Genomic DNA, 19,522 nt, shown 5'->3' on the forward strand with positions numbered 1-19,522 from the left:
AGAAATTTGAGCCCACTTTTCTGTAGAAAGCACTTAAGCCATTTGAGAAAGGATTTCATTCCAGGATACTTGTATTGTCGCTAAATTGCGAAAACTGTATACGAATTGAATCTGTTGATGCTAAACACAGCGTCATTCGTTATTAATCTTGAAGGATACATAGCACAGGGTATAAAATGCCCATATAACGTCATAATGAAAACCCTTAACTGAATCGTAACATCTAAATTATTGCCAGCTCCTTTTTTCATATGACATCAAACCACGTCAGATAATACGACTCACCTAGAGTTCAGATTTTCTGCCTTTTTCTGCTAGCTTGCCTAGTTTGGTCCGGTAGTATTTCTTTATCTGGAACTCTGACGAATTTAATGTTTTGATCAGAAACTGAGAAGCTTTTTTCTTTGGGCAGCAATAATAATATCAGTATCTCCATTGAGATTGACTGCTCGTAATAACAGCCATTTCATGACACTCTAAATCGTGATTGCAAGGCACTTTTGTTTTGCGACTTGTGCCATGACATGCTCAACATTCCTAATATTCCAGCAAGGAGACGTAGATATATTAATCCGTCAACCCACCAGCATACGCCATTGTGAGAAAGTAATCCCCAAATCTAAAAATTACACCGGAGAGGAGCGAGTGAAAGTACAGAAAATTGCAGGTTGGTGCAAATAGCATTTATGGCAGAAACAGAAGCCACGCACAACGAGTTTATGTGTCCACGTTTCCTGCTTTGTTATTTCTTTCCATGAAAAACTTACGCCCACTGCCCATTTATTTCTGCAAATCGCAAGGTTGCCCATGATATCAAAGTGATTGCACTGTCAATTAAAGGCACTTTCACTGCACTTTGGGGAGCATTTAACAATCTGAAAATCATAATGCTGCTGCTGGTCTTAATCTGCGATATGTTTCCCTCATGCCGTACAACTTGTAGAAGCCCAATCAGCTTATTATTAGATTGGAAATTTCTGCCGACATTTTGGCATGACTTCTGGCAGTAAAATACCTGAAGCATTTACACCAACTGTACAAGTACACACGACAGACACCTAAAACTCTACAACTGGGGAATAAAAAATTAAAATTGGCTTCCAAAGAAGATGGTATAGCGACATGGACGTGTCTCTGCTCACCATCACCAATATACCGATAAGTCCATAAGTACTTACACATAGTGGGTTCACTTAGCTTATAAGTAATTCAATATGCATTGAATTGGTTCTCACTGCTGCGTGCTTTCACAGTTTGGTGGCTACTTGTGTGAAAGCATAGGGCATTTTGTGACCGAGGTGCGAGTAGTGCACTCATGAAGACTGGAAAAGCGGAGGAGGAAGGGTTGCTTTCCAAAAAAATAACACGACAACAACGAATGGGTATCCATTCATCTACTTTACGGTATGTTTGCAACCCTTTGATTGGCGTGTCTGGGGGCCGTAAAGGAGACAGAGTAAATGTGAAATGGATTGTCGAGTCAATTCAAGTATTTGTATAGGTGAGAGAAAATTGCATGGCCTCTGCCGATACAACACAACCAAGGTTCACTTTGGGCTTTTTGGGCCACGAACTCCAGAGAATTGAGAGCTCCGAGAAGCGAAAGTATAGAAAAAGTCGTGGAGAGAAGATATTTCCCAATCACATATTGTCGGCTCCTTTCCACTTCATGTCCTTCTCGGCCCAAATTTATAGTGTTATTGATTACTTTGGCATCTTAAAACTTGTCTTGCCCATTCCGCTGGCTCTCCTCTGGCCGATCGTAATGTTGGGTAATGTTCTTATTGCTTGGAACATTGAGACATTCGAATGACCAGCCGCACTTGCAGTTGTGACACTAAATGTCCAACATTGTAATCTACTCTGAGTGCGAGAAGGAGAGGAAACGACTACTGAAGAACACTGCCAAAGTCTATTGTGAGATATTGATGGACTTATTTTTCACTGTTAATGTTTTCAAGGTTTTTTTCTCCTTTATCATGGAAAGCATTCAGACTGATCAGCTACTTTAAAACGTTGCAACAACTCAGAGAGAACAACCACAGAGGGCAAAACTGCGTATGATTAGTTATTCTCGCTTCTTTTCGAAAGGTCAAAAGTTTGGACATTGTTTATTTGTTCCCCTCAGGACTAAATTCGTCAAGTCGCGAGTAAAGAATATATGCCAAGTCAATTCTCTCATGGTTTTATTGCCTCCATATTTCTCCATTCACTTGTTACAGTGCCTGTGACGAATTTAGAAAAACACGAGGCACAGAAGAAAAGAAATTTTATAGCACCACAGAAAAAATCCATGAGCTGGAAACAGATAAATAATTTTGGCATAAACAACAAAACATACATGTTGTTGGTTTCTGTAAAAGTTTATGAGCAGTACAACAATAAAATGGTTTATGCGCCGCACACAGGAAACCGATCTGACGCATACGCGACTTCAGTGCGATAAGTTAGAAATGAAACAAGATAAGAAAAAAAGGATTTGATTACTTACCCAGTGTTTGCCCCCATAGAAGACGCCCGTCCTCCCCAAGGCAAGCACTTCGTGCATCAAAGGGGTTGGTAAATTGTATGAATGCATACCCTTTATGCATTGAAATTCCTGCAATAAAAATTTTTTAAGAATTTTAAAAGGCCGCTAAACAGGAGAAAATGTGGGTTAAAGAAAGCAGGTTGGGCTGGAGGGGTTAAATGCGTGCAAAGTTGAAATATTTACAACACCCTTGTCCAAAGCCTTGCAAACATTAATCTTTCTCAACACTAGTAAATGTCAAACTCTTGTCACTTTTGCAATTCCTTAAATTGATGGTAATTGCGTGCTGATTAAAAATGAGAACGTTGAGAGATGCATAATTACCAGAGGCATAATCGTCATTAGTTCACTAATAATGATAAATCCATTCCAAGTATTATTTATATACATGTCTCTATTTCGTTTCATGGGAGTCACACCCGCCAGCCAGCCACCTGAGCTGGTTCTCATTGAATTTTATTTATCTGCTGGGCGATAGTACGGAGCGAAATGTATATCGAGTTGCGGATCCAGATGTGACATTTGCACTTAAAAAACGAAGCGTTTCATATTTTGTCGACAGGTGCGGAAGGGTGTTGCTCTCATCTGTCGACAAATACTTCACTTTGTTGCAATCTTTCTAACAAGTTACATAAGGTCGCCAGAAATGAGTGCAGACGAATTTTCGAAAACAAGAGATGATATCAATTGATGATGACGGCATCGTGATGAATGTCCATTTGCATGATCTCAACTTTTATTTTGACTGCTGCCCAAGTTTTATGAAGAAGAAACCTCATTTATGCTCTGGCATTTCTATTTCTCACTCCCACAGATACATAACTGTACTTATTATTACGTCTCCTCGCATATGGAGACAAACGTGTCGAGTGCATGTGTTAGTTTCGTGTTTTGTTCCAATTAAAAAAGTGCAATTAAATTAAACTGCAAGCGTCCTCCTTGATGTATCAAAATATTAATCGGGAGAATAAATATAATTAAGGAGTAACATTTGGTGTATCTACGCCTCTAGAAGCGTTACATACTGCATCCTTTTCCCCAACCTAACAATTTCATAAATAGCATCTTTATCTCGATCAAAATTAAAAGCGGAATGCGACTGCGATAGGAATACAGATACAAACACGAGTTGGATGGAAATGTAGATTTGCATACATACGAAGGAACGTTTTTGCCGCAGCCGTCCGCGAGGAAGAGATTTATCTTTTTAGTTTTGGTCTAGAGCAATTGATTTACCAGTTAGTTTTTGGATTGGAATTTTACTGGTTGTTCTGCACCACTTAAAAAAACGGTTTGGTCGGAGGAGCGAGCAGGATTGTAAAATTCCTTAATTCGCTTTATCTATTTTGGAGGAAGAAGTATGAACATGACCAGCTTGTGCCCTGCTGCTCTTTTCCTTCCTCCCTTTCTCCGTTCTTTCTTTGTGTACGTACTCGGCAGTTGTAGTCGTATTAATATATTAGGTCTTGCTGACAGGCTGTATTTTTACCAACTTCTTGAGAAAACACTCACTGCGAGAAAGCTGCCCAGCTCGGGTCTCACCCGCAGCTTTTCTTTTCTCAAAGGAAGCCAAAGTTCGCATAGAATTGGAGTGAATCACAAATGAGCGGAGGCATAAAAGAAAACTTGGTCTGTTCTGCATTGCAAATTAGACTGGAATCGAATTTAATTTGGTTTCCAAAATTCTTATGGCAATTAGTTAACGTAATCGAATTACACTTCGACTCGAGAGAGTTGGGTTGAGCCGAAGCTTCGAGAAGGGAACACTAGATTTCTTAATGCGTATCGCGTGGATGACTAATGGGCTCCGACCTGCCAAAGCTATATATTTACAACTTTATATGAAACTTACAACAAAAAAATAATTGGCAAGAATGTTTACTTTATTCCAATTCCAGTACTAATCAAGTTACTTAACACTAGCAACGGTAGCAATCCTTGATGGTAATGCGTATACACATCTCGATGAAATTGTGCGAAATTCCAACAATTCATTTCGATATGAAAGATTATGTATGCAGGAAATGTCCTCAAAAAACTAACTTTCGGTACAAAAAAGTAAGAATCATGGAAAGCAATGAAAATTCGTGTACTCAAATTAGGTTGCAGTGGCCACTTATTGGTCTCGTTAAACTCGGAATTTCTCTTATTCACTGAAAGAAATTGAGGCAATCCAACATGAGAAAGGAAGATTTTTTAAGGATTGCTTTGCTTTACAAGTTTTGAGGAATACGTGGAATTCCGCGGACATGACGTGGAACCAAATTCATGTCATCTGAAGGAGACTCTTTATTTCATTTCGCCAACAAATGTTGCAATGGAATTTGAATTAAATTGCAAGTTGAAGTTGTGGAGGCGGACGATCGAAACTGCTTTCTTTGTCGAATCAGAGTAGGGTCCAGACCACAGTAGGAACAGAGGTTTAACGTGTTTCGAGAGGATTAGCATGGTTATTGCCATATGCCACGAACGATAAAGTGGTTGTCCATTAATCCTCTCTACTTTTCCTCTACTTTTCCCCAACTTGATGGAACATTCGTGTTTACCCTGCTGGACCAACCACGCGTCCTTCTTTTGCCCTGCTGTACTTCAACTTCAGGATCGGCACGGAGGGGAAACAAAGATATGTGAGCTTCAGGTTATCAGCCACCTTATCCACCCTCCTCAGTCAGATGTACTTAGCTGAATGTATTGGCAAGTAGCAATGCTCACACATTATAGGATACGATTGCTTTATGCCAAATAAAGAAATAAACAGCCAACTGATACAAAAGAGTCGCTACCTCTAAAAATGTGATTTTTCCTAAAAACTAGCAAAAGATTTTATAGTGGTAAAAATCTAACAGATTCATTAAACTCTTTAAATACTTTTTAAATACTCTTTTTGATAATTTTAAATCTCTTCCATTTCATTGCTTTAAATATTTTAAGTCTTGTAGCAAAAAAAGTTTCGATGTCTAATTGTAAGATTGACGAAATGCTTGATAAAATTTTGGTTCCATTATCTAGTGAAATATTATTGTTCTCAAAGTTTCTCTTACTGTGATCGTATCAACTTTGTAACTTTAGTATTCGCATGATAACATTGATAACGCCTTCAAGTGAACTCAACTCATCACCAGGTTTTCATAAAATATAATCTTTATGTCTTTCCATCATGGGAAAGTGGACGCAGCTGTTGGTAAAATTGAATTGAAACTGTTTAACCATCAGCCAGCCGGAGCCAGCCACCACAATCATCGAATCCTGGAAGGAAACTTTGGTATTTAACTCGTGAATTTTCTCAAGTCATTTAGACTTTAGAGCAAACATCTCCTTCTTTCACTCCCCTCGCACACACAAAGCCATCCTGAGCATAAAGGTGTTTCAGGAAAACTCATGCAGGCTTTTACGTAGCAAGTTTAGAAGAAGAAGACAACTGACAAGTTGGTGGGATGGTGAGAAGCTGACTGGAAATTTCAATTTGCAGTGGCCATTTATCCCACGCAAGACAGCAAAATTCAAAACTTTGGTTTTAGTTCGGGAACCGCACATCATGCATGCATTATTGAATCATTGGAGAGGAAAACTTTTCAGAGTTTTGAGAACGAACATTTAAAATCTTGGTTCGACGTTGGGGAAACTGATGGGAGGGTGTGCGAGAGGTGTCTTGGGGGGAGAAAGTTAACTTGACGTTACGGTACATCCCCTCTAATTCTCGCCCTTTGCATGCACGTCCACTCAAGGCTTAGCCCCAACCATCACGAGGATTCCTGTCGAACTTTGCTGTTTACAAGAAATGTGACATTTCTTCAAGAAATATCGAACCCAAGCGACTTGCAGCACATTCGTAGTTCGTACTCATCGATGCATGTGTCTTCTAAATGTACGAATGAATGTAAGTCTGGTCCAAAGTGGACATGGGTGTGCGGAACATTTTACCTCGTGATGTGTCACTGAGGATCTGGCTTGAGCTTCTCTCCACAAACTTTTTACATTAACCAAATGACATCAGCTATTAAGGGACTTTAGTGATGATGATTTACGCTTAAACAGAAACAGCAGTTCCTCCAGCTTCCGCTTCCAATGTGTTCCGGGTGGTGTGAAAACGGTTGAAATGAACTTTTCTACATTCTTAGAGGAATGTCATTGACAAAATTTCAGAGATTCACACCTGCGTGCAAGAAATGACAGACTGATGTCTTGGCATAGTGTATGTACACCTATGTAGAGTTATATGTACGTATGTACATACATCATGGATAGCTAAGCGTATAGATATATCTCTCATATTTTTTATCAAGTAATAGACGAGACTGAATATCGGAAGTTTGGAAAATATTTTGTGAACTTTGCTCCATAAATTACGATGCAGTATCCAACCCAGTGCTGCGATATGATACAATGGCACCAAGTTTTATCTTCAGCCGAAATTCCATTAAATTTACGACTGTAGACTTTGCTGATCAGTGCATTTTCCTTCCAAAGTGTCTCCCACTTCCCCACATACACTATTTCTACCTCATTAACTTGTTTTCAATTATACTTGTTCATAAATTGTATCGAGTTTCAAATTCTTGGACAAGTAACAGGGCTCAACTAACCATGCTCATGCTACTGAATAAATCTTACTGTGTACATAGCTACGTTATCTAAGTGAAAAAAAACTCTGCTCAGCAAAATGATGATCCGTAGGACACCAAACGTCGCAATAATTACAACGTGACCAGTCAACAAATTCGCATTCGCCTAATCGATGATCTTTCTCTTATTTCGCAACTGAAAGTTTTTTTTATCAAATTCTCCTAAACATGCTTTATTCTTCTGACAGTTTGGCTTTGTCTTCTTCTATGGAGGAAACTGTTGCTACTACGTAAATACATATGTATGTGTAGGTAGTTACATAAGTAAGTAGAACTTAAGCTATTTATAGCAGTTATGTTTGAAGTAAGTTTTTCAAATTGTCTACTCTGGTCCCATCCTGGCGTGATACCGGACGGCCAATAAAACTTTGGACTGGTGAAAAAGTTGCAACCGTGCAGATAAGACGACTTAAATCCTTGTGCTGCTAGTACTCGACTGATAAAAAATTTTCCCCGAAATAAGTTTGTGGATGATCGAGGAATACATGTAGCAAATACTTGGATATCATATGCTTTCTTCTACATACATATTTAGGACTCTGATATTTCCAACTTATACTTATGCATGTTTCATACTTTAAGGACAAGACAATCTTGAAACGATCCCTGTTTAAAGATTAAACGAGCGGAATGCTTCATACACTCGCAGTCCGAAGTCTTGCAGAGTTGTTGGTAAGTAGAATTCGCTCCAACGTGTGTACGCAATATCGTCGTAAAGTTATTTTCCGTCTGGAGAAGCAAGCACTCTGGAATTCGTTGTATCAGAATAGAGAATTTCAGCAGTGCACAAACAGGGCAGAGTTCATAACGCTTATTTATAAGTTTAGGAGTACTTTATTCGAGGCTGAAAAGTCCTCCATGTTGCTACTTATGTATTATTGTTGGTAGTAGCAGCAGTGGAGGCTCGCTTTTCTCCGCCGACTCAACCGCACCACACATTCTACGGAATACGGATACATGTGTAAGGACAACGTGGTGCACATTCGAAACAAAATGGAAGGATTGTTATGAGATAGCGAAAATGGGTTTTCGTTTCCAGCCAGCACAAAGCAATCCCTTTCCTTCCACGGTTTCTTGACTGCTTTTGGCTTATGCTCCACTTCTTCGTTTGGGTGTTTCGTTACTCGCTTCATTAAATAATTGAAGAGTTAATTTTAACTAACAACTCGGTAGTTCGTGGCTTTCATTTCCTCTCAACTGGATCGGCTGCATGCATGTGCACGTTGGTGGACTAAAGTCGTGTCACTCATTCACTTAATGTGGGCTTCAACCCACGTTGAGTTGCATAATGTAGAAAATGTGGTTGCTCGGAATTGATTTAGAACTTCAAGACAAGTCGACAGATTTGGAGAAAATCATTTTTTCACCCAAATAATGTTACCAGCAAGATATGTAAGAGCAATAAACCTGTAGAAATGCGATCGCATCTGGTAACAGATTACAGTGCTCACCGTGTCCTATTTCACGGTGTCAGATATACAATTTACGGCACAACAAGATTTAATTTCACGCCTTGTGAAGGCATCAAAAAAGAATGCGAACTTTTGATTTTACCCTCAAGGTGCATTGAAATTCACAAAAATGATACTCTTAGTGACACAAGTTGATAGATTTGTATTTGAAATGGAGCATTTTTGACATTTTGATTAAGCAGAAATAAGCACAGCACCCGTTCTTCATATATTTGACATTGCCCTCAAATCGTGAAAGTAAGTGGTCCCAACCTGCCTTTTGTTTTGATGCCACCGTTTTTGGTAATGAAATCACTTTAAGTTCCATAAAGGGAGGGCTCACTTAGCACATCCATAGCTCAACATTTATGGTCGTCCAAAGAGAAAACACGGCTGGGTTTTTGAAGAGTCATGAAATATGCAAATCCCTCTCGTATCATAATCCGTCTGGCGTGTTTCACGTGTGCATCCCCTCCACTTTCACTCGGTTCTGCTTCCTTGCTCCCCTAATTCATATGAAGTAAGTAAAATGTACATCCACACAGGACCAGCGGCATTTATTCTACTTTGGCCTCTTCCTACTTTCACCCAATTTCCAATCAAGGCGGAGATTAAATTAATCTGGTCTTTGACTTTGTCATGCCAAAAATGTTTGCAAAAAGTATTGCTGTTTTCTGTGAATCTTAGGACAATGGGTGCAACAAACTATTACGACTTGTTAGTTACGCAAATACTGAATATTTAGCGAACAATATGATTCCTAACATAAATATAAGATAAGTGCACTGTGCAACAATCAGAAAAATAGTGAAATATATGTTTCTTCAAATAAGCACGGATTTGGTGAGGATAAATTGAGTGCGTAAATCGATGGATGCTCAAGAAATCCAAAATATAACATACAATAAAAACAGTTCGTGGTCATATTTAATTAAGGATATGAAGAAAAACTGAAGGGCAAAAGAAAGAGTGAATAGGAAGACTGATGCGCTGCCATGCTCATGACAAACTTCTTTCTCATAATCTGTCAAAATGCTGAAATTAATTGAACCCGGACAGCTCGAACGATGGGGATGACGCTGAGCCAGTTTGTTTAGGTAGTTGGGGGACAAATCGAATGACACGAGTGGAGAATGGAAGATTTATTTAATTCCAATTACTGGGATCTTGGGAAAACAGGATTAGTTATTGAAGAGGACATCATCGACAAGAGAGATGGACAAGGATGGATACCAAGAATTTCCCAATAAAATGAACAACTCTTCTTACGAAACTATGTAGAAGTGATTCTTTTTTCTGCGTGATGCAGATGGTGAAACGCATTTCCTCGAATGAGACTGCGACTCGAAATACGAACCAGCAGAGGAGCAAAGTAAAGATCTGTGAGAGCTCAACATTGTTGGCAGCTGACAGAAAGACAAAAAATGAGGATGAGATGGTTTATTGAGACTGTGAATTAACAAGAGCTACGGGATATTATTTTTATTGTGTGCCTCTGCATGTGTATCCAATATCCATCACATACATACATCACAACCAAGAATTGTGCAGTGGGTCGTGTCCACAATTGAATTTGGCGCTTGAATATTCGCAGGAGTCTCACATTGCCCCATATTTATTTTAGTTACCGGCCAACGCCACCTAGCGGAACTTTGAGCAACCATTTTGCATTTTTCGGCGCTAGGGGGCGTTCTTCGCCGAAAGTACAAAAACGTTGCCTACACCAGAACAACCAGTGGCGCCCCGAATTGGACGAGACTTGAAACTCTCACCCGTGGAGTATTTACGTGACCTCTAAGCTCGGCACATTCCTTAAAATTGTTACTCAACCTGGGACCTACACATTAGAGTTGTAACTTAACCTTTGACCTACGCCCTTAGAGTTGTAACTTGACGGTGACATGGAAGGCGCTTCTACCTTATGAAATAAAGCCTCATGCTTGCCTAGAGCCCGCAAAGCGGGCTACGGAGACTAGTCTAATTCCATAAAGCGTTAGTGTTAAGTTCTGCCTGGGTCCCTGTGGCTCTCAATGCACATTGCCCCGTAGAGGAGACAAAGAAGCAAGCGGAGCAACGGTTGCATGCATGAATTTTCTGCATGAGTCTCACTTCGCCTGCACGTGACTTTCACATACGCTTGCCATCAATCTCAAATTAAATGTCTTTGTATATTTGCAGTGTGCAAGTAAATTGAGTGAGTGCGCAGTATACATACATCACTCATCAATAGTGGTTATCATGATAAGTGATCTTGATAAACACTATTAATTAATTATTTTAGTTTGAGAAACTCCACCCACAGCGAGTGGCATATCAATTCGAATGTATTTTTTACGCTGAATCCAATGCCATTAATGGTTTTGACCTCCGAGGCCCCCGTGACCTTGCCGTGACCGTGGTGTCCAAATATGGCTTATTCGTTATGTCGCATATCAATTCGAATGTATTTTTGATGCTGAATCCGAATCCGTCAATAGCTTGGCGTTAATTGTAGAAGTTAACGGGGTTTATGGAACTTAACGGGAGCGTGAAGCGTGGGAATTTAAATAGTTAGCTATGCAGTTACTCCCACGCGACGGGAATTTAGGTAATTAACTATTCAACTACCCCCACAGGGGGAAATTAAATTGTACTGTGACCAGGTTAATTAAAATGCAGTATGATTTGGGCAAACCCTCACTCTGATGTATGTATGTAGTATGACAAAGTCTTCACTGCGAATTATTTAAAGTATAGTATGACGGATTTTTCGCTTTGGGCACACCCCCCACTCTAGAACCCGGCCTTGGCCGGGCTATACGCTAGTACATAAATATATCGTAGCCTATGTCGGACGACGGAAGCAGCCTTCTCATTTTCCTCCCCTCATCTTTAGCAAAGTACTTATATGTGTATTATTGAGAGCAGTAAAGTGACAGTTTTTCCTTCTTCTTCATAAGGATAAGTAAGTTGGAGTGGTGGTTGTGGTGGTGCCGTGATGTAGGAAAAGTATAAGGAAGGGCTTATGACAAGCTTTTCTGCTACTGTTCTGCAGCATGGCATGCATGACGTGACACGATATCACTTGGGAGAAGTTTCGTTTGAGTTGCTTGCGCAAACAGATCTTCTCTACTTTCTCTCCCTCCATAAGTGTTTTATGATAATAATAAGAAGAAGAAGAGGAAGAATAGAGACAGTCAAACGGAGAAAAATGATCAAGGGCCGTTCCACTTGTCAGTTGTGCAAAAAGTTAGATCCCGTCAACAAGACAAGGGAAATGTGTGTGATGTGTGAGTCACAACGGACATTGAAATTTAAACTTTTAAACCAGAGCAAGAATAGAAGAAGATAAATGAATCCGTTGATAATGAGAAATCTAAAAATATGAAAGACTTGCGAGCATGACAAAGAACTGTCGGAGGGTTTCTTTTGCAGTCTTTCGTGTAGTAAAAAATATTATGAAACTTGAACAGCAGAGTAACAAAAGCTCTTAATTATTGACATTAGGGAAATCTCGGAAGCAGGAACTACGATGAGATCATGTTTTAAGACTGGACGGATGAGTAAGATAAGAGATCTTATCTTACAAAAAAAGGTGGTGGAGGAAGCAATAAGGGGAGCAAAAAACAAAATATTTTGACTGACCTGCAATTCTTCCGTAACGCTGGAAAATTCTCTCCACGTCTGTTTTGCAGCACTGGAAAGTATTTAGATTACCAACAAAGACTCGAGAGTTGACTGCTGCAAAAGTCCAGGAAAAAAATATCATGTTACCAACCACTGGATTACAAGGGCCAAAAAAAGTATGCACACATTACCCTGCGGATCCTGAGAGTTTGTCTGATTCCCAACTTTACAGCTCATTTCTAAAACGTCATAAAGCAACAAAGAGTTGAACAGAGGACAAACACTTTTCGGAAAGGATGAAAATGCTGCGGGCACAACAATGTCAATTTCACCGCTCTGGCTGAACAGCGACTCTGATACAACAACAAACTTTGTGCTTTCACTCAAGTTGGAAGACCTTCGCTGAGAATTAATAAAGGACACGGCAGCAGTGTCTGGTCTACCGAAAACTCGTCCGGGTCATTAAAAGGGCAACTATGTAGCAGTCTGAAGACGCCCATATGATATATGGACACTTGCACTTTAAAATCTCAAAACTTGTACAAAAGTTGCGTTCGAAATGGGGGTGTGCGGCGTGCGGTATTGTGTTTCTGACTTGAAAAGAGCCTAAATAATTTCAAAAGGAACTCGTGAATGTACTGTTTAATCTATTCTTTGGTCAAGATTTTGACAAAGTGCTCAAATTTTGCAGCAATGCACAGTAATATTTCTCCGTCAACTTTCTCCTGCATTAGTACATATAAAGGGTTCGTTATGCCTCGTAGATATATTTTGCAGTTGAGGTGAACCCAATATTTTGGGGCGACTTGAATATTTAAATGACAAACTACTATTATTTATTGCACTTTGCCTCAGTCAGCTTCACTGGTTTAACGCTTTCACGGACTCGGCACGGTTATCAACGAAACGGGGAAGGAAATATCAATGCAGTTAATTTAAATCGCAACGTCGAGTGTTGGAAGCTCCTTCAGCCGAATTACTTGCCACTCTCGCCCATTGAGTTGTTCAATGTTTAAAAGCGAACTGGAAACTGAACCAAGAAAAAATACTCCTCGTCATTTTCTGCTCCCTTCTTGTGCTTCGGTTTGGTTGTTCCTACGTTCGTAAGTGGGTGTGGGTGAGTGCTAAGCAAGCAACTTCATGTACGTACAATATCTCCGCCAAATGTTAGGAGACTGCCCGAAAAGTTCAGTTGTTGCGTTCCGTTATAATTCCTGTCCTTCGTCACTACTGCTCGTACATCACCGCATACACACACGTTCTTTCCCTCTCGAAATGCTCCAACGCCAATCCACCAACCAATGTCGCATTCAGCGTATGAAACGACGGATATTTGGTCTACCCTGTCCTGGTCTGTCTTTCAACTCAATGTCTCTCCAAATCAGTTTGTCACGTTCGGCAGCACCAGATAAGCTCCAAGAAATGGTGGAGAGACGTGGCTCAATTCAGTCGGGTCGAGCTAATATTTGTGGATGTAAACTTCTCTCAAAGAATTCTACAACTAATGGAAACTTTGGTTTCGATTACAAAACGAATGGACTTTGGTACAAGTTGCGAGAGTGCGATGTTAATTACTTTTCTCAAATCGGCCCTGTTACACACGACTTGAATGATTAGCTCAAACGATTAGCAGCGATATAGCTTCATACATATTTATGTATGTGGAAAGGGTGCTGTTTGATCTTTGGACTGGCTTTCTCATCAAGACAATATTGTGCTGACAAGGGACACTCACGACCTGTCGTTTGAGCCCAGGGTACCCATTATGTTTTTTAGAATCTACTAGAACCCTAGATGAAGGATTCATTCATATTTCCGTGTAAAACTCATATTTGGCGCCATGGCGTGGCGCCAAATTTGCCAAATTTGCATGTTTTTATTTTTGAAACAGCCATAGCTTTTGAAATTCTGGACGGATTTTCAAAATTTTTGGCAAAAATCATGACAAGGAGTTCAACTTTCATATCCAATAAAATTTTTTCCAAAATTATCACTTTTAACTTTTCGCAAAATTTAGTAATTTTTTATAAATGGGGGTTCGTCGAAAAAATGCAAAAAATATTTCAAAAATTATAAATTTTTTATTTTTATTTTTTTCTCAAAACTTTCGACTTTTGTGATCATTTTAAGCATAAAATTTTGAAAATCCGACAAAAACTGCAAAAGTTATGTGGGTTTGAACTTGGTCGAAAATGCAAATTTTGAAGTTTGGCGCCACGCCATGGCGCCAAATATGAGTTTTGCACGGAAATATGAATGGATCCTTCATCTGGGGCCCTAGTAGATTCTAAAAAACATAGTGGGTGCCCTGAACTCAAACGACAGGTCGTGAGTGTCCCTTGTGAGATAGATTTCGGTCGAGATTTCAGAGCGTTTTTAATCAACTATCCCGCACAAAATGTAGAATTTCGAATAGCTTAGAGCAAAGTTTTGAAATTGAGGGTTGAATATCAATGAAAAGAATGTATCTCAAACCAATCCGATGGAATGGGCCGAGAGGAAAGTCTATCTGCTTGGGATTCAAAGTATGTAAGGAAAAGGTTTCAACTAACTAACTCTTCCTGTCCCGTCTTGAAAAGTGTTTAATGAAGGAAAAGGCGAGTGAAAAGGAGCAAAACTTTTTAGCTCGTCTGTTTGACAAATTGTTGATTCCCTCTCGTAGGATGGGAGTTATTTCAAGAAAATGATCCCGTTTTATTTATTTTCCTACGTAAGTAAGCTACACTCACTTCTTTCTTATCGTGATGATCTGTACTCCACTTATTTGAATAAACGTACGAGTTTGTCACTGACGACTTCACAATGCGTCGTACGTATTTACATATTTGCCAAGTTAACCTTATGTAGATACGCTAAAAATCAAAAGATTTACTTTAGTAGTCCAGCCAAACTATGTGAAAAACTCTGGGAGAGAAAATTCACAATGAGCGTCCTTTGTACGTATGGAGAGCGAGGTGTAGAATGTGAGACTTGTTGTTGGATTGTTTGTTGGACTCCTTCCTCACTCTACTTTGTCACCGACTTGTTTCTCCGCCTGCAAAGAAATAAGAAACACTAATGAAGAAATGTGGACTCGTGGAATGAAGTATTTTTAGCCGAGCATTGCATTTAACCGGCTCATTGTTTATGAGAGTTTGGCGAGTGAGTGGGGTCTCAGAGAGGGAACGAACATGATACAATTCCCATGCACAACTTCTTAACTCTAAAGTGCAGACGCTATAAATGCAATTTTATTTTTTAGCTGTTTTCGCGATGTCCTTTATGGTTTTCTTTCCGAAATCCGCATCATCATAAAGCGATACAATTGGCGATGTTGGAAAGTAGGAAATTTAATTAAGCCGTGACTCAGCAAGCTCGCAGGGCGTGTATTAACAAAGTAGTAAAATAAATAAACCCCGAAAGTTGCATACCTTCCCGGAGGTTAATGAGACCTAATTTTCTTCCCACTTAAGTACATCCCCGCGCAGTCGCTAAACTTTATGATGGCAAACAATGTGCACGACGCCAAAGTTTAAGTGAGCTAACTAGAACCGTAATTGGAAGGACGGACACATTTTTCTGGATGAGAGGAAAACCATCTTCATGTGTGAGCGTGTGGAAACCTCCATGGGAGTGACATTTACGACTTTTATCTTAACACTGCTCCATCTTATTGCCTACAACACACACACGGCTTCCTATTCTCTATTACATACATGACAAAACATTACTGCTCCACAAATCTGAAACACGTTGTGCTTCACAGACGAACAAGATCACAGACTTTGCACATTTCGGGTTTTATATTTCGGGGAGTCAAGTTTCCCAAATTCCTGATCGCTGACGATACGTACTTCATCAAGTAACCACTGTTCCGGTGTCATTGTCTGCAAAGTTTGCGTCAATAATATTTTTCATATAAGCAGCAATGAAATATGAAATAGTTAAATATTCGCAAAGAAACCTTGATAATTCAAGTTTGCACAGAATAACCATGTCACAGAAAGGCTTGGCAATATTTATTTATGAAGCAAGATCAGTGTGTCAGTGAGTATCATGTTCTCGATAATGTCCTCTAATTCCGAATACTGTTATAGATTCTGGAATGTCAAACAAGTTTATAAATTACGTCAATTTATGAAGTGTGTAACATATGTCAGGAAATGCAAAGTACGTCGGCCCATTCCAAAAATATTTTTTATTACAACATTTGGTAGTAAATATCGGCAATGCAACCATGATTTGAAACCTTAAAGTGTATTTTGTAAGTAGAAAATAGAAACCGAGTTTCCTCCGTCTTGTACTAAATAACTAACTCATCTCACCTTAAGTTCATCCCCTGTACATATCACTTTGATTTTCTGATAAATAATAAAAAAAATCTGAAAACATTTGAGACAAATGAGTTCAATTATGTTGATGAAACTTGCATGCACAGAATTATCATGTATGTACAAGCTCAACAGTCAACCATCAGCTAAATACAGCGTTGTCGGAAATCCACTTTATAGTAAATGATCTCAAACTTTCATGCAACATTAACTTGAAATCAGGAATCAAATGCAAAATCTGGCTTTGAGGCATTAAGTGAGCTATTAAGCTCTCAGCAATATAATTTGTCTTGACTTGTACGGAAAAGTGGCTCTGGCTTAAAAACAATAGAAAATCGTTTTGCTAGAGAAACTTTGCCTCATCTTGAACTGACACTACTTCAGTCAGTGCACTGTGGGAATGGAAAAGGTGGTTTTAACAAGTGCACTGTAAAATGATAAATTACCGAATTTTACCGAATTTTTCCTCCCATTTGAATACTTTATTTTAGCCACGATTCTGGTCAAATTGGAAACATGTGAGCACAGAACGACACACAACAGGTGAAATGAAACAGGATATGATTTCACCGTCAATCAGCCGAGTAGCACATACTCTTAGAAAATAAATATGTATGGGAAACACTCGGATTTCTTTCACTCGCAAATTCAAATATAAAAGTGATGGTGAGCATGCATAACTGGCGGATGAGCTACGAGGTGAAACCTATAGTTCGTGCTCATTTCATTCTGGCAGGAAACCAAGCCATGTACATTTTTATGTTCTCTTCTGCATAGGAATGAATACGTTTTAAAATACTATATTTCAATCCATGTTGACTCGCTCGATTCAATTTACAACACGAGTCATCATTATTGTTTATAACGACAAATATTTATAAAAAGTTGAGTGAAATGTTTATCGAAAAAATTATTTTTATTTGTCACTTTCTGAAAAGCAAATCGCTTGCTCATCTGTATCTCTTGCAGAAACAAGAGAATTACGATATTTAGTAATCAATATATGTGTATTTATGTAACCCTCTATTCTTAGGTGTTCGTTGGCGTTGTCATATTTTTATTTACCCGTCAACTCTCATGCATGATATCCAGTCATCTCACATGAGTTGTCACCCTCCATTGTGCAAACAGGATTGAAAGCAGTGATAAGAAAGGCTTTACAAATACAAACTCAATATTTAAATAGGTAAATGCAACCTATTTATGATCCTTGAAACGCCAGGATATTTGAACTTGATATGACGAAATAGTATGCATTTCTCACTGAAGGGGAAGCTGATCAGGAAACTGTGAAACATTTTGTTCTCGTTGGAAATATGTCGTCATGTTTGTCAGCTACTTACACAGGTTAGATTTGCCATCAAAGAAAGGGTTCTTAGCCAAAGTGTCAACTAATCGTAAAGAGTTTTCAGTTTTGTCAGAGCACATATATTCAATGACTTTAGTTTACCATTCATACATCATCATCATTATGCCAAAACCAAATGCTTTGACTTCTTTGTGCGGAAAAACAAAACTATTTAGCAATGCCCACAGATAAGTATTTGCATAAGAAGGCGTAGGAGGACAACATGCATAAATAGCTAAATACGTATTACTTTCTTCTGTCGTATGTATTGTTCGAGTGTCAAACTGGAGTCAACTCATAACTACCCAGTTCTTGTTTACCATGAATATATTAAGCTATATTATAACTATAGCTATATTAAACTATATTAGCTATATTACCTCATGCGGCTAATATAGTTTTCCGTTGATCATAAGTAGTACTTAGGATTAGCAAGAAGAGTCAAGTATCTGAATTTCAGTAGTGAATGCAAAGTGTTACGATTGGTGGACCTAAATAACAAGACATAGTTTATATATCACAAATAACGGAAGATAATACGTCATGTCTGAAAGGTTCCCAAATTTGCACGTGCGAGGGAGATGAATTGGGATTGCGATGCATCTTGAGAATGTAATATTGTGCCTGGAGTTTGTCTCAATATATTATTTTACAAGGCCGACGTAGCAAAACATGTACAAAAGGCGTTAGGACATGGTTTTGACGAATTCGCGGGTGAATATCTCTGGCGAGGAGTTGAATTTTGAACTGATTTTTGGTCAGTTGCAAGATAATACTCTCAAAAAGATATATTTAAAATTTTAGGCCGATAGCTTTATAAATGCCCCCTCCAGTGCCCCCAGAGTTGGAAGGAGCCAAAAAAACACTTTCCAAACTGAATTACTCATATAGCATGATAACCTAAGAGGTCAGAGGTGAATAATTGTTAATATTACAACCCTAGATAATCATTGCATGAAATAATAAAAGAATCCACAATGAATTACATAACGTTAGGCCTCCATCGTCGCTGATACTTTTCCATGAAAAGTGATCAATCGGACCGTGCACCGGGAAATTGACCTGCTGACCTTGAAAACGGACCGACTGGGTCAAATGAAGATTGAGGGCAAAGCTCAAAGTGTCCTAAGTAATATTAAATTAAGCAGTGAAGATTTTGGGTAAACAGTTTTGAAGAAGGACCCTAGCTAATCAGCTGACGGGGAATCATAAAAAACTCGTGAACTAATTTGGGAAATTAATGGTCAAATTTTGTTGGAAACAAATTTTAATAACTTTTTTGTGTCTCCTGCTGAAGAACTATTTTACCTACAAGGTACAAGTGACAAAATAATAAAATTACTGTGTTTTGATTAGTTAAAAAAAATTTAAAGTTCCGCTTCAATTTTGAGGAGAACTTTTGTAAAAAATTTATAGGGTTTGATGGAATCCCATTTCCTGGGGTGTAACCACTTATCAGAATTTTATCAAAAGTACTTACAGTGCAATATACTATATGTACCTTGGATAAAAACCACGTTAGGGATTTTTAGCATCAAAGTCCTAAAATGTGGGGGCCTTAAAAGTCGAGGAGATGCGTTCACGAGAGCATTCCATTAGGACAAGTAGGAAGCTAGACTACAAAAGGGACTTAAAAGATAAGCATGATACAAAAG

At 38.8% G+C, this 19,522-nt stretch overlaps 1 protein-coding gene across 2 annotated transcripts in view; it reads right to left on the reverse strand.

The window, feature by feature from the left end:
- LOC110863277 overlaps positions 1-19,522 on the reverse strand; it is a 72,439-nt gene that overhangs the window by 17,515 nt on the left and 35,402 nt on the right. The window contains exons 3-6 of one of the 2 annotated variants that reach the window (XM_022112541.2): positions 15,082-15,243; positions 12,401-12,448; positions 12,228-12,323; positions 2,492-2,599 (exon numbers count right to left, since the gene is read on the reverse strand). In XM_022112541.2, the coding sequence (XP_021968233.1) occupies positions 2,492-2,599; positions 12,228-12,323; positions 12,401-12,446 (250 nt within the window). In that variant the 5' untranslated portion in view covers positions 12,447-12,448; positions 15,082-15,243. Of the gene's footprint in view, positions 1-2,491; positions 2,600-12,227; positions 12,324-12,400; positions 12,449-14,938; positions 14,958-15,081; positions 15,244-19,522 lie in introns of those variants that run through there. The other variant, XM_035846213.1, reaches the window with a different exon arrangement.

This window comes from Folsomia candida, unplaced genomic scaffold (genome assembly GCF_002217175.1).
Source record: "Folsomia candida strain VU population unplaced genomic scaffold, ASM221717v1 Fcan01_Sc001, whole genome shotgun sequence".
Lineage (NCBI taxonomy): Eukaryota > Metazoa > Arthropoda > Collembola > Entomobryomorpha > Isotomidae > Folsomia > Folsomia candida.